General features: G+C 42.3%; 1 protein-coding gene across 6 annotated transcripts in view; it reads right to left on the bottom strand.

Moving 5' to 3' along the window:
- The window catches only part of LOC132830927 (acyl-CoA-binding domain-containing protein 5-like), a 173,081-nt gene that overhangs the window by 110,272 nt on the left and 37,055 nt on the right, over nt 1–25,754 (bottom strand). For all 6 annotated transcript variants that reach the window (XR_009646449.1, XM_060848878.1, XM_060848882.1 and 3 more), the window contains 6 exons: nt 25,158–25,242; nt 23,118–23,238; nt 19,277–19,402; nt 12,697–12,894; nt 10,534–10,643; nt 7,331–7,610 (listed from right to left, as the gene is read on the bottom strand). Coding sequence is in view for 5 of the 6 variants with exons in the window: in XM_060848878.1 (XP_060704861.1) it covers nt 7,331–7,610; nt 10,534–10,643; nt 12,697–12,894; nt 19,277–19,402; nt 23,118–23,238; nt 25,158–25,242 (920 nt within the window). In the remaining variant the exon portion in view is untranslated. The remainder of the gene's footprint in view (nt 1–7,330; nt 7,611–10,533; nt 10,644–12,696; nt 12,895–19,276; nt 19,403–23,117; nt 23,239–25,157; nt 25,243–25,754) is intronic.

Raw genomic sequence — 25,754 nt, 5'->3', positions numbered from 1 at the left:
GCAACTAGTGGGGCAGTCTCCCCAAATGCCATCATCCTTAATGATGGGCATGCCCAGCACCTCAGCGCAAAGACAAGATGAAGCATTTGCAATAAGTTTCGGCCTACTGTTAAGTTCGCGATCCATCCTGGGCTCTACTGGAGGTTCCCAGCATCACAGATATATTCAGTTCAATTCATTCCAGATGGCATAAAAAATACATTGGATACAGCAAAAGCTATGGGCCTTGACAACATTACAAAAATAGTACTTAAGGCTTGTGTTCCAAAACTAGCTGTGCCTCTAGCCACGTTATTCAGTACACTTACAACTGACATCTAGCAAATTTGCCCAGGTATGTCCTGCCCACAAAAAACAAGACAAATTCAACCTGACCAATTGCTACTAATATTTGACTTTTGATATTGAGTAAGGTGATGAATGGTGTAGTTGACAGTGTCATCAACCAGCACTTGTTACTAGATCAGTGGCATTACCACTATACCACTGCCTCTCCAGTGCCTACAGGAACATGTCAAAGGTTGGGAAATTTTTGATGCATAATTCATTTGCTGACTCTCCAAAGCCTGAACACCATCAACACGGAACAACTGAGGAGTGTGATTCTACACTTCCCACTTACCTGGATGGGTTCAGCTCCAACACTCAAGAAGGTTGAAGACAAAGCAGTATTTGATTGGCACCACATCCACCACCTCTACTGGTGGCAGCACTGTGTATCCACTGCAACAACTCATCTATTTCAACAGCATCTTCCAAACTTGTTATTCCAACCACCCACAAGGGCAGTGGGTGCATGGCAACATGGCCACTTGCAAGGTCCCCAACAATTCACTCAGCAGCCTGACTTGAAACATATCACAGTCTTGGAGCCCCTTTCCTAGCATCACTGCACATGTACTTACTCTCAGTAGACTGGCTTATAAAAGCAGCGCACTCTCAAGGGCAATTAGAGATAGACAATAAATTATGACCTTGTCAGAAATGCCCACATACAATGAAATGAATTAAATAAAAATCTCCTTCCCAATTAATGGTGGCCACATTGTATAGGGCTTCTACTTTCTGTTATGTACCAGTATTTATGAGCAATAACACCACATCCCCCTCCACAACTTTTGCCCATCATTATGGCAAACAACTCTACCAGTTTTGTCTGAAGTAAGGTTGTACACACATAGCCTTTAGTCAGATTTCTGCCAGTTAGCCGATCCAAGCAAGGGAAACAATTTTTTTTAGATCAGATAACTTACAGTGTGGAAACAGGCCCTTCGGCCCAACAAGTCCACACTGACCCGCCGAAGCGCAATCCACCCAGACCCATTCCCCTACATTTATCCCTTCCCCTAACACTACAGGCAATTTAGCATGGCCAATTCACCTAACCTGCACATTTTTTTGGACTGTGGGAGGAAGCCGGAACAGTCCGGAGGAAACCCACGCAGACACGGAGAGAATGTGCAAACTCCACAGTCAGTCGCCTGAGGCGGGAATTGAACCCAGGTCTCTGGCGCTGTGAGGCAGCAGTGCTAACCACTGTGCCACCGTGCCACCCAACTGCGACTGAGCAAAGAGAGCAACTCTGAGGCTATTGGCCTAGCAGATCAGTAAACATTATATCTTTAAATTTGATGCAGTGTAACATAGTGAAACATAAAAATCTCAAGTGTTCTTGTTTGAAATGCAATTGAAAGTGACCGTTATTGCCTGTGTGTTTTGTTCCAGGTTCAGACCACTTTATAAACTGCTGCAAAAATGAACCTTTCTAATCCTAATGGCAAAACCAAGCTGCTGCAGCTACTGGTGATACTGTGGCTTTTCAATTTATTTTTCATTCTAAACTGTAATGTTCCATAGAGCAACCATAATATTGTAGTCGCTGGGCAATTGATGTCATTTAAAAAAATTGTGTTGCTAGTCACATTGTTTTGTTCTTCTCCTAGGATGATTTAACGCAGGAGAATAATCCCTTCATCCAGCAATTCTCTGTTGTCATAATGGAGGTTCAAATACAAATAGGCCAAGCCTTGTTTAATGAACCATTTCACAATTACCTCCTCATTCTGTGACCTTTGCTACCAGAATAAAGCAGGAAACAGAACAATAAAATGGATGCAGAAGGTACAAGGTCTGCCTCTCTAATGGGGGACAGTACACTAGTGTCCCATCTGATACTTGGAGGCCACATGTCACTGAACACTCAAGTAATTGTATTCAATGGATCGTTCTCCTCAGAGAACAGGTTCATAGATCAAATACAGATTAAAAACAAGCAGGTCAGGTTTCACCAAACTGCAAAGAGTGTCACTGAAGATTGAAGCAATTATATGAAACCTCCTTATAATCTTACATTACATTCCTTCCAAATGCTCAAAAGGTGTGGTTGGAGCTGGTGTTACATTATGCATTGGCCTGGCTAGTTGTACTGGATCCTGATACACAGCAGCCAGTAGCTCTCTGTTATCTGCAAACCTAACAACTGGGATGTTCACACTCACTACCATTTCTTTCCCCTTCTCTTTGTAAAACATACTTCTGACAGGAAATAGTTCTTAGAATCCCAGGTGCCCTCTGGTACCTGAATGAGAGAAGGGATGAGAAGCAGATGCAATACAGTCCTGCAAAGATACACTCAACATGACACCTCACAGAATTGAACTTTCAGCCACCAGTGTGGAATGGCCCTAATTTAGCTCCAAACCTTGGTGTTGGGTGTTTGCAGGGTGAGCTCTGACACTTGGTCAATTCACAGTCAGTCAGAGCATCCGTCAAAGAATAGAATCTGAGTTTGGCAACCCCATTGTTGAGAAGAGCACACAGCAAGCAGCAAATACGTATTCTTTGATGTTGCAGCCCTTTTCACATCAATTAACACCGACCTGGCCAAAGAAACACTGGCATCACTGCTAGGAAAACTAGGACCAAACACCATATAGCACCAACTTCATCAGCAAAGATAACATCTTCAAGCTAATAAAACCTACAAACAAGTCAATGGAACACCCACAGGATCACCAATATCAGGGCTTATAGTGGAAAGTGTAATGCAGAGACTTGAATAAGTTGCCTTCCCATCCATCCAACCCAAACTTTGGGTCCGCCATGTGGATGACATCTTTGTCATCACAGAATGGAACAAATTAGAGGAAACATGCAACACCATCAACAATATCCTGAAAGGCATAAAATTCACAAAAGTGGAAGAGAATGACAACAGACTCCTATTCCTGAATGTACAGTTAATGGAGAGCTTCAAACCAGTGTCTATAGAAAAACAACAAACACAGACCAAATGCTTAACAACAAAAATACCACCAGGGCTTCGCCGAGACTCTCACCAATGATGATACCTAGTGTGGTGACGAAACGTCCGAAAACAAATCCTCCAGCTCAGCGAGCTCGCTTACATACTTAGAGTATTCCATAGAAAGGCACAAAAGTATTTTGCTGATAGTAATCAGTGGTTTGAAAATACAGTGGGTTGGTGCCAGGATGGGTACCAGATGCTGTTCCTCATCCTACAGTATGCAGTCCTGGTCAGGGATGTCAATGCTCCCCCCCCCCTTCATTTAACATCCTTAACTCATATACTTGATACAGAGTCAGAGGTCTACAGCATGGAAACAGGCCCTTGGTCCCAACTTGCTCACGCTGCCCAGTTTTCACAATTAATCTAGTCCCATTAGCCTGCATTAGATCCATATCCCTCCATACCTATCCTTTTCTTGTATCCGTCTAAACATTTCTTAAATGAAGAAACTCTACTCACTTCCACCACTATCTCTGGCAGCCTGTTCCAGATACTCACTACCCTCCATATGAAAGAATTGCCCCTCTGGACCCTTTGAATCTCTCCCCTCTGACTCTAAACCTTTGGGCTCTAGTTGTTAGACTCCCCTACCAAGGGGAAAAGCTGAAGTAGACAGGCAGGAGGTTGGAAGTGCACAGTAAGCGCGACAGCACCAGGAGGTGGCGGTGTCAATGTTTCAGGAATAATCCTTCTTTAGGACTAGATGTGGGGCTAGGGGGAGCTACAGATAAAAGAGGTGGAGAGCATAGTTGGCTATCTATCTATCTCATCTGTGCCTTATAGTGCAGAAAGAGGCATTTGGCCTGCGCCAGTTCACGTATTGAGTACTAATTATCTGCCTATTCCTCGGGAGGATGAGATAGCAATAGTAAAAGGGAAAGTTTTGCACCTCCCTACACTTGCCTGGAGAGGTGTTGTGCAAAGGGAAGCAGTAGTTAGAGGTGACTGAAGAGTGAATCAGGGTGTCATGGAGGGAACAGTTCTTTCAGAATATCGAGAGAGGATGAAAGAATCTGTGGGACTAAGGCCATTCTCTATTTAATATGTGGCGGTGGTGGTGGGGGAGCTACGACAATTCGAAGAAAGAGGATTGGAGCCCTCTGGTGGTTTTGGGTGGTTAAACAAGAGGTGAGAGCGCACATGCAGGAAACTGGATGGATGTGGTCAACATCCCTAACAAACTTGCTGCAGTGGAAGATGTACGAAAACATGTCATCAGCACAAATGCATTGTGGAAGGCGAGTCTGAGAGAGTAGAACAGACACATTGCAGGAAGTGGGATTATATTGAAGCTAGCTGTGTGACTCACTGTGCTTAAAGTAAATATTGGTCAATAGTCTATCCTCAAAAATACAACTTGTGGAAAATTAAAGTGGTGTCAACAGTGGACAATGTGAAGGCCATACCTTCAGCTTCCAAAATCCGAGCTCTAGAATTCATTCCTTAAACTTTTCTGCTTCTCTTTCCTCCTCTAAGATCATCCATAAAATCAACCATTTTAACAAATCTTCTGTTCTAATATCTCCTTATGTGTGGAGTTCTATTTGATAAAACTCCTGTAAAGCACCTTGGGACATTTTACTACATTAACAGTGACATATAAATGCAAGGAGAAAGTGAGGACTGCAGATGCTGGAGATCAGAGTCGAGAGAGTGTGTTGCTGGAAAAGCACAGCAGGTCAGGCAGCATCCGGGAGCAGGAGAGTCGATGTTTAGAGCATCAGCCCTTCATCAGGAATGAGGGGGTGGTCCAAGAGTCTGAGAGATAAATGGGATGGGGTGGGGAGCTTGGGGGCAAGGTAACTTGGAATGCAACAGGTAGATGAAGGTGTGGGGGGTGGGGGTGATGGTGATAGGTCAGAGAAGAGGGTGGAGTGGATAGGTGGGAAGGAAGATGAACAGGTAGGGCAGTTCAAGAGGGTGATGCCGAGTTGGAAGGTTGGATCTGTGACAAGGTGGAGGGAGGGGAAAATTAGGAAACTGGTGAAACCTACATGCCCTGTAGTTGGAGGGTCCCAAGGTGGAAGGTAAGGCGTTCTTCCTCCAGGCGTCAGGTGGCTAGAGTTTGGTGGTGGAGGAGGCCAAGAATTTGCATGTCCTTGGCAGAGTGAGAAGGGGAGTTAAAATGTTTGGCCACAGGGCAGTGGGGTTGTTTAGTGCGGTTGGATCTGGGATAAGGTGGGGGAGGGGAAATGAGGAAACTGGTGAAATTTACATTGATCCCATATGGTTGGAGGGTCTGGTTCGATCTGGAATCAGTCGATTTCACCAGTTTGATCATTTCCCCTCCCCCCACCTTATCCCAGATCCAACCTACCAACCCACCCTCCCCTGCCACCGCAGCAAATGCAAAACCTGCACCCACACCTCCCCCCCCTTACCTCCATCCAAGGCCCCAAAGGATCCTTCCATGTCTGACGGAGATTTACCTGTACCTCTACAAATGTCATCTACTGTATCCATTGCTCTCGACGTGGTTTCCTCTGCACGGGGGAGGCAAGACGCTAACTTATGGAACATTTCAGACAACATCTCTGGGACACAAGCACCAATCAACCCCATCGCCCTGTGGCTGACTACTTCAACTCCCCCTCCCAGTCCACCAAGGACATGCAAGTCCTGGGCCTCCTTCACTGCCAAACTCTAGCCACCTGACACCTGGAGGAAGAATACCTCATCTTCCCCCTTCGTACCCTCCAACCACTTGGGATCAATGTCAATTTCACCAGTTTCCTCATTTCCCCTTCCCCACTTTATTCCAGATCCAACCTTCAAACTCAGCTCTGCCATTTTGAACTGTTCTACCTCTCCATCTATCTGCTCCGCCCTCTACTCCGACCTATCACCATCACCTCCCCCACCTTCATCTACATATCACATTCCCAGCTACTTTTCCCACATCCCCAGCTTACCCCTACCCCCAGCTCCTCACTCTTCCCTCCCCCCAGCTCCTCTCCACTCCCCCCATCTCCCATTTATCTCTCAGCCCCTTCATTCCTGATGAAGAGCTCAAGCTCAAAACGTCAACTCTCCTGCTCCTCAGATGTTGCCTGACCAGCTGTGCTTTTCTAGCACCACGCTTTTTGACTCATAAATGCAAGTTGTTGACAACTTCTGATCCAGTTCAATCATGTTTCCAAGCCAGCAGGTGGGAGTCAAGTTCAGGTGTAGGAAAAGGTAACCAGACTATTGAAAAGAGAAAGATCCCAGTGAACGGAGCAGGTACCGGCAACAAATTCATATCAATCCCATCAATTATCATTACAAATCACTTTAATGCACATTGTTAACAAGCCCCAGTTCATTGCGTCCAACACAAATGCTCATTGGGCGAAAGTGAAAACTGCAGATGCTGGAGATCAGAGTCTAGATTAGAGTGGTGCTGGAAAAGTACAGCAGGTCAGGCAGCATCCGAACAGCAGGAAAATCGAGGTTTCGGGCAAAAGCCCTTCATCAGGAATGAGGCAGGGAGCCTCTGGGGTGGAGAGATAAATAGGAGGGGGAGGGGGTTGGGGTTGGGGGAGAAGGTAGCTCAGAGTACAATAGGTGGATGGAGGTGGGGGTGAAGGTGATAGGTCAGAGAGGAGGGTGGAGCAGATAGTTGGGAAGGAAGATTGGCAGGTAGGACAAGTCATGAGGATGGTGACCTGTCACCAGTTTCCTTATTTCCCCTCCTCCACCTTACCCCAGTTCCACCTGCCAGCTCAGCACCATCCTCATGACTTGTCCTACCTGCCAATCTTCCTTCCCAACTATCCGCTCCACCCTCCTCTCCGACCTATCACCTTCATCCCCACCTCCATCCACCTATTGTACTCTTAGCCACCTTCTCCCCAGCCCCAACCCCCCTCCCGTTTATCTCTCCACCCTGGATGCTCCCTGCCTCATTCCTGATGAAGGGCTTTTGCCTGAAACATCGATTTTCCTGCTCCTTGGATACTGCCTGACCTGTTGTGCTTTTCCAGCACCACACTAATCTATACACGAATGCTAATTGGACAGCCCTTTATGTGTACATACCTTTCCCCTCAGGCAGCCATTCAGACAAGGGACTTGTAAATGTTGTTATCTTTTTCTTCTTATTGTTCCCTCCGACCAGTGCAATCCCTCCACCACCATTAGTTGCCCATTCATGTGTTTCTTGGTTTGGAGGGAAATTGTCAGATGTGTTTTGGTAAGCATCTGGTGTACAAGTGGAAACATTAGCACTGCACAGCAATACCGTGGACCCGACATCCTGTAAATTCTGCAGATCTCGGGAATGCTCTGCAACAGCCACGCTGCTCTCAATTGCCGAAATCTGGAAGACACAAAGATTATTGCTAGACCAGCCTTCTGTGATTAACTTCAGGGATCAGGGAAGGAATTCACAGCAATCTCTTGTCTTTGATGTTTTAGTTCTGTTTATTTAGCTTTGTCAGAGAATTAAATGAACTGGAGAGATGCCTTGACTGGACAAATTCTTGGCCTTTTGGATGGAGACTGTTGACAGTCTGAAGGGCCTTTTTAAAGCTCCCTTTCCTTTCATGTTTATCAGCACTTGAAAGGGTTGGTCTACACAATGCTCTACCTGTGACTAGGATGGTAAGTGGCTGTGTTCGGATTAGAATGGTTTGGGACTACTTACCTTTTGAATATTGCATTAAGCAATAACATCTCAAGTCAGTGATTATCATACCTACCAACCCTGATCCCTAACCCTTCTTTTCTTCAGCTAACTAGCCAATCTAATCTACACCATTTCTGTCCGACCACTAACCTCAGAAGTGGATTCCACAGCCTCTCTGGGATCCAGGCATTGCTGGCAAGTCCAACATTTGTCAGTAACCACGCTCCCCCTCCCCCCCCCCACCTCCCTGCACAGAGGCCAATATCCCATCACCAAGTCACCCTTTATTAACTTGTGCACATGCTAGCTGTGGCCAGTCAGCTCAGAGTCAGTCCCTGAACTGAGGAGATTCTAAATCCCCTGTTAAATTAAAAAAAATTTAATCCCCTATTAATATTGGTCAGCTAGTGCCTCCCGACTGGCCCAGGTTAATAACCGCAATCAAGAACTTGCTTTTAGCTTTAACAGAGTGAGGAATAAGAGCTTCCACATCCATCTTCAAAACACCAGCAACTGCAGAAAGCTAAACCTCAAAAAACTGGTTCAATGGGAGCTCGGTCAGGCTGCTTCTCTTATTCTGACTTTTAAAAAAAAGGGCCCAAGGCCTCACAAGCTGTTTAATCTACTGGCATTGAGCAAACAGTTCATCATTTCTGTCTCAAATCTTCTTCACAAAAACAAAACCAGTATAAAGTACACCTCTTAAAGCCGTAGTATCGTTACAATAGACAATTGTACAATAGGAGGTTGTGGTTGCAGAGCAATTTGTAACAAAGAATTGATGATTTAAAATTAAGGTGTTGTTGGATTAGGGGTTACATATCGGTCAGCAAGCACAGCAACGATGGGTGAACTGAACTTGGTGCGGGAGAAGGATGTTAACATAGAACATTGAAAAATACAGCGCAGTACAGGCCCTTTGGCCCTCGATGTTGCGCCGATCCAAGCCCACCTAACCTACACTAGTCCACTGTCCTCCATATGCCTATCCAATGCCCGTTTAAATGCCCATAAAGAGGGAGAGTCCGCCAAAATGAAGTCAGAATGGTTAACCAGCTGAAGTCTGTCATGGAAAATGGTTGGGGGGGGAGGCAGCTGTGTGTTGGAATGGGCAAGTCTAAAGATAACAAAGACACAGGTGAAAATTTCACCAGCAGCTTCACCAACCAGAGGTGTTACTCTTAATATCCTTTCGGTTTAAATGGAAGTTTTAACATTCAAGAGGATTTTGGAGGGGCGAGTGAAGAATTCCAGAGTATTATTGGGGAGATTTAATGGCCGTCTGTTGCTTCCTCCAGGACATTTGTTGGATGGACAGCACTCGTGATAGGGTATCATCTGCAGCATATACAGAAAGAATGGGCTTTGTGTGTTTATTCATTGAAGGTTGTACTCAGCCACAGCAAGTTGCTCCCTCTAGTGACCACTATGAAGATACACAGAAGGGGGTAAATGGAGCTACAGTAAAAAATGACAACATGGGACAGTAATTACACCCAGGTCTCTGAACAAACACCAACTCTTCTGCTTCAGCAGTTAGCAAACAGCTCCTCAGAGCAGCTATTGCTAACATTTCCTAGACAACATTTAAATGCTGAGGGCCATAACCTTATCAAGATTAGAATTCATTAGCTAATTAAAATTGCACCTTGATGATTATATAGGAAATTCGTGTAATTTAGAGAGAATGGCATAATGGTTTATTGCAGGACTGGCATATAATTGATTCATGAATTCAAATCCCACCAAAGCAGCTGGAGAATTTAAAGTCAGTTTTCTTGTAAGAAAAGTGTCAATGGAGCCTGTGTAACTAGTAGTTTATTGTAATGCTATTTCAGTAATGTCCTTGTGGGAAGATTATCTACCATTCTACCTGATCTGATCTGGATGTAACTCCAAAACCACAACAAAAGCGTTGACTTTTAACTGCTCTCTGAAATGGTGCTGCAAGACATTCTGTTGTCAGCTCAGCTCATCACTACCTTCTCAAAAGACAATTAAAGAAGGAGCGAGAAATGCTGCCCTTGCCAACAGCTTCCATATTCTATGAACTAATGAGAGAAAGTTCTTTCGTATCCCTGTACGACACTGCTGTAAACCACTTGGTAACATGCATGACCAGCACATGCTCGGCACACTCTCCAATGTCCTCTTTGTTCAAAGCAGCAAACCTGGAAACATAGCAGAAGGGTGATCGGACCCGAAACACTGACTTCGGGCTTTCTCTCCACGATGCTGTCAGACCAATTGAGTTTTTCCAATAATTTCTGTTTTTGTTTCTGATTTCCATTCTTGCAGTTTTTTAAAAAAAACATGGAATTCTTTTTGTTTACTGGAGTATATGCAAAATTCACATCCAAGATATGCAATATCCACAACCATACCCCAAAACAAAAATAAACCTTTATATACAAATTCCTGATACTGCAACACAGAGCTCACGAAGAACATCAGTTCCATTTTAAGGGCACAACAGCACATACAGGTAAGAGGCCAATTCCTGGTTCAGTAAGTTGGCATTCAATGAGTGGTATTACTGAACCATCAATTAGTCTCAAAATAATTTTCAATTTTAAGCTCTTACAAAAGATGAAAATGCACACTTAAAACTTACCCTCTCATGGTCCAGTTCTTCAACAGAATCACAGAACACTTCACTTTCTGAATCGCTTGTAAAATGATTCGGATCAGCTATTTCCCCTGTGTAATTGTTGCCAGCATTGTCTGAAAGTCAGAAGTTGAAATGTGCCAAAAATTAAAATTGGCATTAAGCAACAAATGCCCAAATATCTACAGTGTGAAGTTTGAGTTTTCATGCCCCATAATATGTATTAGATTTCAGTTAACCATCTACATTGTGGTCCTTCACCAGGGCTTCTGAATGTCAAACTCCTCAAAGATTAAGACACCAGTCAGGACCATATTGATTTCCATTCCAATCAAATCATGAAAACTGGCTTCAAAATGACAAGCTGTGGTTTTAGCCTTATTTTATATTTTCTATGCGAATCTGTTCAGAGATGTAATTCCTCACCTCTGGAGCAGGTGGGACTTGAACCCAGGCATCCCAGTTCAAAGACACTGCCACCGGACCACAAGAATTCTTGGGCTACGCAGTTTTAGATGTCAAAATAAAACTCCAAACATCTGCAAATAATTTCCCAAGCCTCTCAAGTGTTCAGGACATAAGGCACTAATAACTTAACAGGCATTTGTAAAGGAAAACGGGAGGGCAGCTAAAGAACTGAATGTAATCTTCACACAGAGAACCTTTGATATTCTGACTCTACGGACTTTCAGAGAATTTGTCGTGAAAACAATAGGGGCCTTAGTTAGAATAGTTTCCTTGCAGAATGGTGAACTGCTTTAAACGCCAAAAAACCTCCTGCAAATATTTCATGATTTACTGATACCATGAGGATTGCAGGAAATACAGTTAGCGTAAAAACACAATTTAATCAAGACAGTAGCAGGGGAACAATTTTTAGTCTTTTGCAGTTAAGTTTGAATTAATGATCATCGAGTGCACATTAAAAACTGGTCCTGGGAGAGTGACGTTCGCTTGCAGCAAGAGTGGGGGTGGATGTAAATAATAGACTTTGTTTCTTTACAGTGTCATAAGTACAGAGTATTACTGATTATAACATTCTGTTGTCTAAAAGGTGTTTTGCACAGTAACTGTGACTCAAGCAACTTGTTTCGAAATTAAGAAAATACAGCATTTACTCATGTAAAACATTATTATATGATTACTTTCCAATATTGTTATCATTGTTTTAAACTTCAGATAAATATTCAGATCTATGATGTCTTCCACCTCTCAGCTGTGGCCCTAAACATTTCAGGCTGGATGCTTACAATGCATCAATAATGAAACAACACCAAAATGTTTAGGACTCTTTTTGTAATTGAGACCGAGGCCACAATTATAGCCTTGGGAATCATGGATGAGAGTAGGTAGGGGGATGTGAATTTTACTAGCAAGCATGCTGGGCCTACAAGAAACACTAATGCTCCACCTGGTACACTAGCATTTCTCCAAAAGCACTTACACCTCTTAGACTCACCCCTTGTCACCTCCTTTCAAAGGAGAACCCACCTGATGGGTTTCTCAAGCCAATGGAAATCCAGCTAACTGTTGCTATGTATTATAGTTGGTCTATGTTATATTGGGATAGTGTCCATTTAAGAGGTGAATCACATGACACTGATAAGTCATCACCCTGTTTAGACTAGTTTTGAACTTCCTTAGAGTGTAACATTATGCAATAAAATCTCCCTGCTGGGCTGCAGACAGCCAAATTTGTGTGTTCTTTAGTTCTGACTAGAGCCTAGTAACTGCCTAGTGCAGAATAACAGTGGTTAAAGATATAACTGCTGCTACAAAGATAGCACATGGCCTCCTGAAAATGTTTTAATAAGCACTGCCCTTTGTCTTTCCTTCACTGAAATCACACGTAGCAGGTTTACAGAGTGCCAAGATTCAGTTTCAGTGATCTTAATTTTATAACTGCTCACCCGAGCCAAATCCACCTCTTTTGGAAGATCAAGATCAGCCCAAAGTTATGCAGAACAGGAAGCCATTTGGCTTCATGCCTGCTCCCACTCCAAGTGAAGAGCTTTCCAGTTAAGGCTCTTTCCACATGGCCCAGCTATTTTATCCCCAGGAACTTATCCAAGTCCTTTTTGAACGTTTTTGTTGATTTTGCTTTCATTGCTCTTTCAGTCCATACCAGGTCCAAACACTTCGCTATGAAAACAATCTTATTTCACATACCTGTAATGTCATGAAGCTTCAGGGGATGTTCCTGAACTCGCAGTCTCCCCATGGTTTCCTCTACTGTGTCCAATTGAGAGATCCCTAGCTCTGGATGAGGATCACCATTTTCTGAACAAATGCCAAGGGCCTGATGTGCCTCACTGTTATTGTCACCATTTTGGCTGACCTCATTCTCCTGAAATCGAACTATTTTTTCTAAGAAAAGATAAATCCATACTTAGTTAGTTATATTAAAGCTGTTTGACATTCACTGCCAGTTAAATCACACATTGCTTTTCCAAACTTTTTTTTCTTTATTCTTTGCTGGGCTGTGGTTGCCTTTGGCAATGCCATCACTAACTGCCCTTGAAGTGATTGGCTTGCTATTGCCGTTCACTGATCTGGCAGCCTAGTTCAGACAGACCTCAAAATAATTATAAAATCATTTCCCTTCCCAGATTTTTTTATGAATGCTGCCTTTAACCTATAAAAGTATCAAATATTAGAGGTAGAGGCAGCAATTACATCAGAGGGACGTGATGTCAACTATGGATCCAGAGTCATGTGTGGGCCAGACTGGATTAGGAAGGCAGATTTCCTTCCCTAAATTCCCGAATGAATCAGACAGGTTTTAACAACAATCGACAATAGTTTTATGGTCACTGTTACAGAAAACAGTTGATGTGGTGAGAACTGAACTCATGTCCTCCACAGCATTAGCCGAGAGCTCGGGATTAGTAGTCCAGTGACGTTACTGCTATGCCACAGACTGTATGATTTGGAATCAGAGACTCAGTTATGGCACGTAAGGAGGCCATTGAGACCATCAGGTCCAGCAATTTGCAGACCGGTCTTGGGCAAATTCACCCTCCTGTTAAAGACAGAACATCACATCCCTCTGTTGTAATTACTCCATCTAATTTTAATACTAAATACTCTTCTCTGTTAATATTCAGTAATCATACAACCATTTCTCTTTCTAATATTGCTTTACTTACTTTCAGGTCTGTCTGAACTAGACTCCTTTATCAATTGTTCTTAAACCTAGATCCACAGATCCCTGGGGGTTAGTGAAGACTTCCCTGAGGATCTGAGATATAATCAATCACTTTGTACAAATTAGTCAGAGAAGAAGAACCAGCTGCTGCTGGGGTTAGAATATATTTAATTGGATATGTGGAATGAGCAGCTATCATTATAATGCTCCCTGTTCCTCTATGTATTTCCAAAATGTTCTGCTAATTGAGCGGACACTGAAAGTTGATGAAGGAGGGGGGCATCAGATTTCTGAGGCATTATACCTTGTTCTGGGGAAGATGGGACTTGCTCGATCTGCATGGCCCATACTTGCACAATACCAGCATGAATATCCTCAGAGGGTGATTTACTAGTGAGGATTAAATTAGATTGACAGAGGGATTGGAACTGGAGGGCAGAGTCAGAAAGCTCCAACTTTGAGCTTGTGACTCTGAACAGATGAAGCAAAGCTCAAAAGGTGTACAGCACATGAATCTGCAGAATTAAAAATGCATATCTGTAAGTGCAAGAACAGTAAATGTAGCCGATGAATAGAAAACGCAGTGACACTTGGTAGCAGGATGCAACTGCTATGACAGAAACACATTCTAAACAGGGGTAAATAAATGACAGTTCAATAGCCCTGGATATAGAGTTTCAGGCAGGATAGAGAGAAAGATTAAAAAAGGTAGAGCTGCAGCATTATTGCATAAGGAATGTATTATAGTTGTGAAGAGGGAAGAAATATTAAATTAATCACCAAATGAGGTCATATTGGTTGAGCTCAGAAATTGAAAAGGGAGCAGCCATAAAAGTTAGAAGGCCTATAGGAATGTAATACTAGATGCCTGAACATTGGAAGGGAGAGAGAAGGATAAATATGTAGGCAAATTTCTGAATGCAAATTCAATAAAGCAATAACGGTTGGGGACTTCAACAATCCAAATATCAACTGGGATATAAAAGGCACAAAATTCTTGAACTGCATTAAAGAGAACTTTCTTAGCTAGCTCGAGAAGGAAGGGATGCAATTCTCGATTTAGTCGGAGGAAATGAGGCCAGTGAATGATGTAGCAGTTGGTGACTATTTTGGAGATACAGGACCAGAATACAGTTAGATTTATTAGATTAGATTACCTACAGTGTGGAAACAGGCCCTTCGGCCCAACAAGTCCACAACGACACGCCGAAGCGCAACCCACCCATACCCCTTCACCTAACACTACGGGCAATTTAACATGGCCAATTCACCTGACCTGCACATCTTTGGACTGTGGGAGGAAACCGGAGCACCCGGAGGAAACCCACGCAGACACGGGGAGAACGTGCAAACTCCACACAGTCAGTCGCCTGAGTCAGGAATTGAACCAGGGTCTCTGGCGCTGCGAGGCAGCAGTGCTAACCACTGTGCCACCGTGCTGCCCAAATTGAGAAGGACAAAGATAGAATAGGAAAAAAAGTTTGAAACTGGGGAAGACAGATTTTATAAAGTCGAGCAATGATATGCTGAAAGTAGACTGGGTACAGGTATGGAAGGAAAATTGGTGAGAATTCAGTGAAATGCAGGGACAGTGGATACATATACAAAGTCAAAAAGTGATACTGGTTATCCAGAGCATATAGGGTGAGACAAAACAGAAAATGAAAGTTTATGAAGGTCACAAAAAACTATTACTGAAGAGAACCTAAAGTTGTGTTGAAATTATAGGGATGAAGTAAAATAAACAGGAAGTCAGAAAAACAAAGAAAGGATATGAGAAAATATTGGTGATAAAAACAAAGAGTCGACCAAAGATTTGTATATGAAGAGTAGGAGGTTAACTAAGGAAAGGGAAGGGTCCATTAGACACGTAACTTATGCATCAATGAAGATAAAGTCGGCAGGGATCGAAATGAATATTTTGTCTCTATTCACAAAGAAAAGAGATGAGGCAGATGTTCTAGTTAAAGAGGAAGTGTGTGAAATAGGAGATAAAATAATCAGTATAAGGAAAGTACTGAAGGAACTGAACTTCTTGAAGGTAGATAAATCACCAGGGTCAGATGAATTGTATCCTAAGCTATTTAGAGGATCAAGGGAACAATTAGTGCATGCTCTGAGAATCATTTTCCAATGCTCACTGACACAGACAAGCTACCAGAGGATTGAAGGTCTATGAAAGTTCAACCATTATTTAAAAAGCATATGCAAAATGGCCAAAGCATCCCACCCAGACCCTGACCCCATCCAATCCTCATAACCCTACAGTTTCCATGACTAACCCACTTAGCCTGCACATTCCTGGACACTAGGGGCAATTTAGCATGGCCAATCCACGGAACCTGCAGGGCTTTGAACTGTGGGAAGAAACCTGAGCACCCAGAGGAAACCCACGCAGACACGGGGAGAATGTGCAAACTCCACACAGACAGTTGCCCAAGGCTGGAATCAAACCAGTGCTGGGAGGCAGCAGTTCTAACCACTGAGCCACTGCGCTGCCCCATACCTCTGTCCTTCCCTATTAGTTCTGGTTTGTCTGGTCTCTCTCATCACTGTTTACATCAGTAAAAAAATCCAAAAATTGCCACTCAAGGAATTGCTGATTTTCTTAAAAGCATTATAATTTATATGCAGCACTTTGATGATATGGGTATTATATTGTATGTGATGTACTGTGATTACGAGTCCATCAGAAAAGCACCACGCTATAAATCCTAGGTACCTCTTTCAACTATACGAGACTGCTTTACTGCTTCACTAGTTATCATTATTTCTGCCCACCGCCTCAATTTCATTCAAAGATTTTCTTCTCCACTTCACTTCAGGTTTAAATTCATACCCAAAATCTATTCATAAAACTATTAAAGTCAGTATTAAAATCAGGTATGTAAATTAAACAAAAAACAAATGGCTATATGAGTGTATTTCACCTAGTGGCATATAGGAGCAAATTATTACTTCATCAGAGCTGTGAAGAGTCATCTAGACTTGAAATATTAACTTGCCCTTTCATCATGGATGCTGCCTGACCCAGTGTGATTGCCAACATTTTGTTTTCAACACGATTTTATAGTTGAATGCATCAATCTGCATATTTATACACATTCATTTGCAAAGGGAAACAAATCCACATTTTCTATTGGGTTGAATTTTCCTGTTTGCGGTTAACATGTGGTGGCGAGGGAGTTTCCTGGTGTTCAGCCTGTGGTGGCTCGCAGGAAATTTTCCCATGATCCACTGCTTTTTCACCTGAATAATTAAGCAACTGAAGTACTGGGCGCATTTCTTGTGGAATCTTGTACAGAGTGAGACAGAAGGGCTCACCACTGGAGCGACTTTCTGGCTTACGCTCTTCCGGTTCCTTATTAAAAGCTCAGCTGCACACCAAACCAGGATCTACCTCTCAAAATGTGGCTGTTGATCATAAAAACATTTCAGAGGAAAGGCAAGGCAGCTCTGTGTTTCTAGGATAGCGATCTGGAGATCCTGGTGGATGGAATGAAGAGGCCCCTTTTCCTGCTGATAACAGCAGGAGGCCCCATCAACAGACCCAGCCAACCCCCATCAGAAAGTGCAGTCTGTGTCAGTACCATGTCCAAATTCCAGATGAACACCTAACAGTGTCATAAAGTCAATGATTCCTGGAGCGTCAGAGGCTGAGGGGCGACCTTAAAGAGTTTTATAAAATTATGAGGGGCATGAATAGGATAAATAGACAAAGTCTTTTCCCTGGGGTCGGGGAGTCCAGAACTACAGGGCATAGGTTTAGGGTGAGAGGGGAAAGATATAAAAGAGACCTAAGGGGCAACTTTTTCATGCAGACGGTGGGACGTGTATGGAATTAGCTGCCAGAGGAAGTGGTGGAGGCTGGTACAATTGCAACATTTAAGAGGCATTTGGATGGGTATATGAATAAGAAGGGTTTGGAGGGATATGGGCCAGGCGCTGGCAGGTGGGACTAAATTGGGTTGGGATATCTGATCGGCATGGACGGGTTGGACCGAGGGGTCTGTTTCCATGCTGTACATCCCTATGACCCTATCTTCTGCCCTCCATAAGACTAAATGTCGACATCTTCTCTTTGCAATCTCACATTCACAGTTAGTGCTCACTCCAACTCTGCCACTGCACAACTTATCACACTAAGGCTCCACTTTTCAGTATTGCATGCAACATGTCCTTTCAAGGGACTGCACACATCAACTCTTCATACCCTCTGCACTTCCTACTTATTCAATCAGGACACATCTCCTGCTCAAGCATCACCACTAACTGCTTTTGCATCCACTTTTGTTATACTCAATCCCTCTCTTGGTTTCATTGCAGGAAAAACTTGTCCACCCCCTGGACTGGTGTTTCAATTGTGTCCTAAATGATCAACACATAGTCCCTGGGCTGAATACAGTTCGCCCAAGGAGTGACTGTGGCTAGCTGTCTGCAGTGTAATCAGACCGTGCCCTTTGACTGATTGTGGTGTCGTCACTGGGTGACTTTAGTCCCTGTTCACCCCATTCAAGACAGTTCCACTTTATCTTCCGCGCATCGCCATTTGCTCAAATCACATACACAGTGTTTGCTGCATAAACTGCTGGCACGTGAGAGGTCTGACACTGATGTAGCACTGTGCTGCATAGTGATATGTCTACCTACTGTCTGACTGACTGACTGTCTGCTCAATGTTCCCACTGCCATAAATTGTGTACCTCTCCCTTCACATTAAAAAGCAATCCAAACCATGAGGCAACAGACTGTAACTCAGTGTGAAACTCTGTGTGCTCTAAGAAAACAACATGAAGCAGACAGAGGCTGGCAGCCTCCAAGACGACACTGAAGTGAGTGAGCGTTTAGAAAGGATGCTCAGAGCCATAAGATGCAAGTGTCAATGTCAGCATAAAGGGTCTTGAATATAATAACAGCAAAACGAGCAGGCCTTTCTTTAAGCCAGGGTTCATGAATCATAGTGTCATATCAATCTTCATTGAAACTGGAATCTAGGATAATTATTATTTCACACTCTCTACCAACATTAAGCCATTGATTAAGTTTTAGTTAGGATGGGCAAAGAGGGAGAAACATGACCCAAGATATTTAAATTGCAGTATTTTAGCACCTGACATCCCAACAAAAGCAACATATGAACCAACTAAGTAGCTACTAAATCTGAGACATTATGTAAAGGGAATGACAACAGATTTTTTTTGGAAATGTTATCTGAATATTAATTGTTAGCTCCATTGATGAAGAGATAAGGAATAAAAAGAAGAAAAGAGAAGTAGGGAGGAAAATATTTCATTGTTCAAGTAATCTCTTGCATAGAAAGACATTGCAGAATTATTCATGATCAGGAGCAAAGGGCAAATTATAAGAGCACTGAAAAGCAATTTGAGAGTAGTCTGTAGGCATAATCAAAGAGATTTCTTTTGGAGAAACCCTGGAAAGCAAGTAAAGTAGTGGAAAAATAGAGGGATCTGGCTGGTATAGTTGTGTGCACAATTTAGTCCGTCCTAATACTTGTTCAGCCTTTCCCCAGTAGCTTTGGTCCCACGTGGATTATGTACAGTTGTCTAGTTCCTGGCAGCAGACAAGGTAAGATTTTCTTACTGTTTGTTACAAGGCCTTTGTCCTCATCATTCAAATCCTCCGATACCAAGTTGCTATCATGGTTGCTCAGCACACCATTCATCACAACACATGGTGTCGACGTCAGGGGAGTTTCAGTATCTTCACCTACAGATCAAAGGCAACATTTCATCACAAAATACAGTCAATGGAATTGAAAAGTGTACAGATTATTATTTAATATGCAAAAATCTACTATAATGTAGGCTCACCAACTCAGAAGTTGAATGAAAAGTACATGCAATGGAAAAAACTCAAACATTTTGCTCCATTTAATTACATTATTAATCTGCTGGATTTACTGGAAGTGAGAGCTTGTGATTATGTAGAGTCTGCTACCCTGAAGGATTTCATTATCAGTGAATAATCAGAATGTCACATCCTTTTGCTAATATACTACAAGAAAACAAAAACACCTAATTGAACAACGTAAACCAACATGAGGTTGATGTTGTGATTATGTCACAGCATTAGTAACCCAGAGGCCCAGACAAAAGTTGTGGGGACACGGGTACAAATCCCAGCACCACTTTTGGTGGACAGGAGGTACATGAATTTGTCCTGCTATCAGTGAATGGGAGATACGTGGGCAATCTTCTGCATTGCTAGGTATGCGTCAGCATTGTAGCTGTACTGGAATAGTCTTGCTAGGACTGGAACATAAGTCTTCAATACTGTTGCCAGAATGTTTTCAAACCCTACAGTCATGGCAGCATCCATTGCCTTCAGTCGTTTCTTGATATTACAAGGAGTGAATTGATTTGGCTAAAGGCTAGCAGCTGTGGTGCTGGGGACCTTGGGCAGAGGTCAAGATGGATCATCTACACAGCATTCATGGCTGAAGATGGTGATGAATGCTTTAGCCTTGTCTTTTGTACTGATGTGCTGCTCTGCCCCATCTTTGAGAATGGGATAACTTTTGGTGCCTCCTTTGCTGTTAGAAATTTAATTGCCTACCACCATTTATGACTGGATGTGGCAGCACTGTAGAATTTAGATTGGATCCATTAATTGCAGAATCATTTAGCTCTGACTCTCCAAACCCTGTCCACCATCTACAATGCACAAATCAGGAGTGTGATGGAATATGCGCCATTTGCCCGGATGGGTTCAGTTCCAACAACTCTCAAGAAGCTCGACACCATCAAGGAGAAATCAGCCCGCTTGATTGCCACCATATTTAACAACTTCAACATACACTCTTGATCAGTGACACACAGTGACAGAATCGTATACCATCCATGTGATGCACTGCTAGAACTCACCAAGGGATCTCCAACAGCATATTTCAAACCAGTGACCTCTACATTCATCTACATGAATGAAGGACAAGGTCAGCAGATGCATAGAAGCACCACCAATTTCAAGCCACACACTAGCCAGACTTGGAATTATGTCAACGTTCCTTCATTGTTAACCTGTCAAAACCTACAACTCCCTTCTTAACAGCATTGTTGGTGTCCCGACACCCAGAATTGCACGTGGCTCACCACTGCCTTCTAAAGGACAATTTGGGATGGAAGTGAAGACCACATCCCATGAACATTGATACATTTTTTTAAAAAAATCAGGACTGAAAGACATCCAATGCAACCAGATAAACTGATAAACCATTAGCAGTGGGTCCTTTGTGGAATTGCTCATTGATCTATGCATGATGGAGTGCATAAGTATTGACTCCGAGTGGGACTTGGTGCTGATAACGCCAACCCACATTCAAAAGAGTGAGAGTCTGTGCCTCTCATTTGCTGGCTAGCCTAAGCATAACAGAGCTATTAAACACCAAATGGACAGTATGGAGAGCAGTGTACTTAGCAAAACACATGGAAACTGGAACTCCAGCCTCCATTGTGTACTGGGGACGTGTTTTAGATGCGGACAATGAGTAGCTATGTGGCGTTTAACATTTGTTTCCCAATTGTTGACACTCCTCATGCAATTATGTTCCAAATCTAAACAGAAGGAAGCTTTTAAATCATACTTTCATTTCGCATTCAAGATTTCCATCTACAGATTGATGGGCTGTTTTTGTTGCTTTATGCAGCTTCCTGTGTACTTATCCTGGCTGTGACAAAAAGAAACTAAATATAATTTTTAAAAAGCACAATGCTTCAAACTTATTCCATGGTGGGAGACAATTCACAAAGAATAACGAGGTCATGTACTGCTTGGAAAGTAAGTGTTTAACTGTGTTAGAGAGGAGCAAAAGTGATCTGGAGATACAGATCTGTGCAGATACGGGAAACGGAGAGTCTTGGAGTTGGCCATAACCAAGCACTATATGGTTCAAATGCTAGAGGTCTAGCCAACTGCACTAACCAGCTCCACCATGCAGCACATTTACCAAAGATGGGGAGAAAGTTAAGTTTGTGATTGTTCTCTCAGGAGCCCAGAAATTTAAGGGCTGCATTCAAAATGATGAGGAGTTCAGATAGAATAAATGGAATCAGACTGTTACCTACAATAAATGGAGTTGTTGACCAGAATTCACAAAATTAACATAATTGGTAAAAAAAAAACTAAAGGAGCAATGGAACAACACTCTTCATAAATGGAACATACCACCTGAAAGATGGCCCGGGGTGGGGAATACAATAAGAAATTTGAAATGGCAATTAGGCACGTACTTAAAAATTATGAATTTTCAGGGTTGAGCAAAAACTGGGCTGTGAAATAAAGTGGACATCTTTTACAAAGAACTGCTGCACAGAGATGGGCTGAATATCCCCCTTCTGCACCATAGTGATGTACGAAATCACAGAGCTCAAGACAGGCTGACAGCAAAGCAAGAATTGTGATTCAGTTCTCGATTATAGAACATAAAAGCAGAAGTTATGTTGAAGTTCAATTGACCTTTGTACTCCCAAGTACTATCCAATCAATGTTCTGTCTAACATCTATAAAAGAAGATACACAGACATCGGAATAAGTGCAAAAAAAGATGAAGGATGACTATTTCAGATCTAAATGGGTAGCCTCATTGGGAAATGGTGAAGAAGCTGGGTATTTTTCCAAAACAATGAAGTCTTCAAGATCATCAAAGCATTTGATGCGTTTGATGAACAAAAGATGTTTTCACGTGGTGAAGAACAAAACCAGGGACCAGCAGAAAAAATATAATTGCCAATAAATCCAGCAGGGAATTCAGGAAAAACCTCTTCATTAGGGAATGGATAAAATGGGAAATTCGCATTGGGCATAAATACACTATTTGGGAAGCTACATAAACAATCAAGTGAGGAAAGAATAGATGAATATGCTGATGGGTTTACATTTTTTTTTAAAAGTGGGGAAAGAGCTACTTGATTTTACTCCCCAGTTCAGACCAGTTGAACTGATTGACCTGTTCCTGCTGTGTAGGCTTGTAATTAGTTGACATGATAAAGGTGCAATCTTTCTTACCATATACCCTGCACTGACTTCCAATTTAGGGAACCATCACCTGTTGATTGAGGGTTGATGAGGATGGGAGGGAGATGAATGGACATATTAATTAGTTATTCTGCATTCACAAGAACCTGTGGGAAGGTCAGGTTCCATTTAACATGACAGCTACAACAGCGATAGGGGATTTATGCAATGCCTCCCATGTAAACACATCATTGAGCAGACACGTCCTGTAAATGGCTAATAGCTTGATTATGAAAACCAGAAAACAGAGGTTAGTGATCGATCTTATGCTTTTGCTGAAAGTGAATTGTGTTGGAATTGCCTTCTTGCAATAAAATTGACCAAACAAACTGAACTCAAACTGATTTCTTTCATCTCAACTCATTTAACCAATAACAAAGAAATATCTTCCATCCCTTAACATTGCTCATACCTGACACCTTCTTATGGAAAAAAGATGGAGGTCTGGGCATATCTTCAACAACTTCATATAGTGGATGAAACAGGTGGAAGTGCTGCTCCTCATTCTCTGTCCCTGACATCGTATCAATAACCTGCGAGAACACATTTCAGAGGAGAGCTTTTAGAAGCTAGCAGAATGTCATCCACTTTGTCACTTCAGCGACTGTTTCTCTGCTGCTTTGTACCTGTTTTTAAACTGTTTCATGTGACTCAAAAATGAGAAAAGAACATTTAAATTGCCAGTAGGAATGGGCTTTTAGGATAAGAGAAAACATTTCACTTCAAAATACTACAGAGACTCTTGAATGCTTGTCACGTTCATAAACTGAAGAGATTCAATGGGCTTAAAAAGTAGTGTGAGCTCAGACCTCTCATAACACAGCATGCAGATCCTTGTAGCTTGATGTATGACGACGACCCTAGGCAATGACCTCCAGAGAGTCATCTGCTCCTGCTGACTGAGGGTCTTAAGGGCCTCCTAAAGTGGGTGTTTATAGGATGTTACAATATTGGAAGTTACCATTTAGTAAAAAAAAATCTGTTATTCTGTAAGGTTGCCAAATAGATTTACAACTAAACCAATTTTTTTTTGTATTTTTAACTACAGCGTATGAATAAAGTATTTTGCTTCAGATCTGGTGGTTTTGTATCCAGAACCAAACACCTGACACTTGCCTTTAAAAGAAGAATAAGTCAGAGTCTAAGCTATCTTCCGGATATATTTTGAGGGGTCTGGTCTGGTTCATAACATCCTTCTGGAATGTGCCTTTGCAAAGAAGGTCTGGAGAGAGATGCAGTGGTTTTTGTTGAGGCTTGTCCTGAGCAGCTCTGTGCTGCGGGACTCTGCCCTCTACAGTCAATTCCCTTGGAGAGAAACCGAGACAAACATCGATTGTGCTGGGGGGACCATCAACTCAGTGAAAGGCGCTCTTTGGTCTCCCTTGTCGGTCTTCAAGTGCAGACAGCTGACTTTGACAGAGGGTTGTAGACTGGCACATTTCAAGGTACAGGGCTATGTGCTGATGGACCTATTAAGAGGCAGTGGGGAGAGGGCACCGTCTATGGTCTTTCTGCCTAAGTTTAACAGGGTCTGTTCAAGCTTCAGACCCTCTCTTTGTTTCAAATGTATGTAAATAGTGTCCTGCACGAGTAGGAAATGCCTACAGTTTTATGCAACTGCAGGGAATGTAAATTCCCATGTCTGTTTTATCTTTATATGCAAAGATTGTGCAAAACTGCTTTAGTACCTGCATATGTACAGAAAGATTTTTTTATGAATAAAGTATATTTTTGCAATGAATAAAAGTAGCCAATCCAGACCCTGATCTTCCACAATGTGGAACACTGAAACAAATAAAACATTTTCTCACATTAACTCATCCATTTGTTAATCAACTTCATATTACAGTTTGATCATGTTAAAACTGTTCCCTCTTATCTAATTTTGGTCATCTTTACCTCCAAAGACATTTAGTGACTCCAGCTAAAACAAAAAGTGAGAGTGTAAAGCACTTGGGTCATAATGATACGGTTGGACCTCAATTTTATTTCTCATGAACTAAAATCAATGTTGCTTTTAGATTCTTGTAGTTTTCTCTGCTGCTCAATCTCTGTAATTCTCAGTTGACACAACATATATAATTAATCGTCATCAGACCACCAGAGGGTGTGAAAGCACTCTGGGCAGTTTACTGCAATGCTCCTTCTCACTGAGGATTTTGGTCAACTCCCCACAGACACAGCTACAACCGAGTGGCCAAGCAGTGAGTTAACCTCATATTCTACCTCAAGGCATCAACCCACATTACCTCTCGAGGGGTTCTCACACTGTGCAGTATTTACATTCCTGCATCAGAAGGTGCAAGAGTAAGCCAAGCATTAACCAAAATTAAAATTTAAAAAAAAGTGAATGAATGAATTTTTCTAAGAAATAGAACATGTTTGGGGTCTGTTAATAAACAATCGTGTTTTCACGCACTCTGGCATTGCCGATAAAGAACACAAAAACTACCTCCTGTGCTGTTTTCTTTATCTCTTCGACATAAGTCATCATGGCTTCTTCTTTCGACAAGTTCCCCAGAGCTTTCCATGCGTCCCTATAGGTGGCAACAAATCTGAGTTTATTCCATGCTAATGAGAGCTTATTCTATGCCATGCTCATCCAATCACATTAAGTGATCCCCAACTCGTGGAGTGAAAATAGTTGCAACAATATCATCCATTCCAAACACATATAACTCAAGCAGCTCACTGTAAAATCACCACGCTCATTCCAAAGCAACCCAACTGTACTTTGTATAAACCACTTCAACAGTTTTTTCCATCCTCTTTCTAAAGTGTTGTGGATCACAGTATTTCATATGCTATAAAAATAATACTTAATTCAATTAGGAGACTGGTTTGTTTTGTTAAAAGAAAATCAAAAACGTGACATAATGAATTACTGCTTAAACGCTTCATTCTGCAATGTATTCTAGATAGGATTAGTTCACTGTGGCTCAAGTGTTTCCTTTTACATAACCTTGCACTTCTTTGCAGAATTCCTGCTCTAAAGTTCTTATAATATTTTTCAAAGTTGAAAAGTGTGGTGTTGAAAAAGCACACTGGT

Source organism: Hemiscyllium ocellatum, chromosome 32 (assembly GCF_020745735.1).
Source record: "Hemiscyllium ocellatum isolate sHemOce1 chromosome 32, sHemOce1.pat.X.cur, whole genome shotgun sequence".
NCBI classification, from domain to species: Eukaryota; Metazoa; Chordata; class Chondrichthyes; order Orectolobiformes; family Hemiscylliidae; genus Hemiscyllium; species Hemiscyllium ocellatum.
The sequence above is the reverse complement of the archived record's forward strand: the minus strand, read 5'-3'. Positions and strand labels throughout refer to the sequence as shown.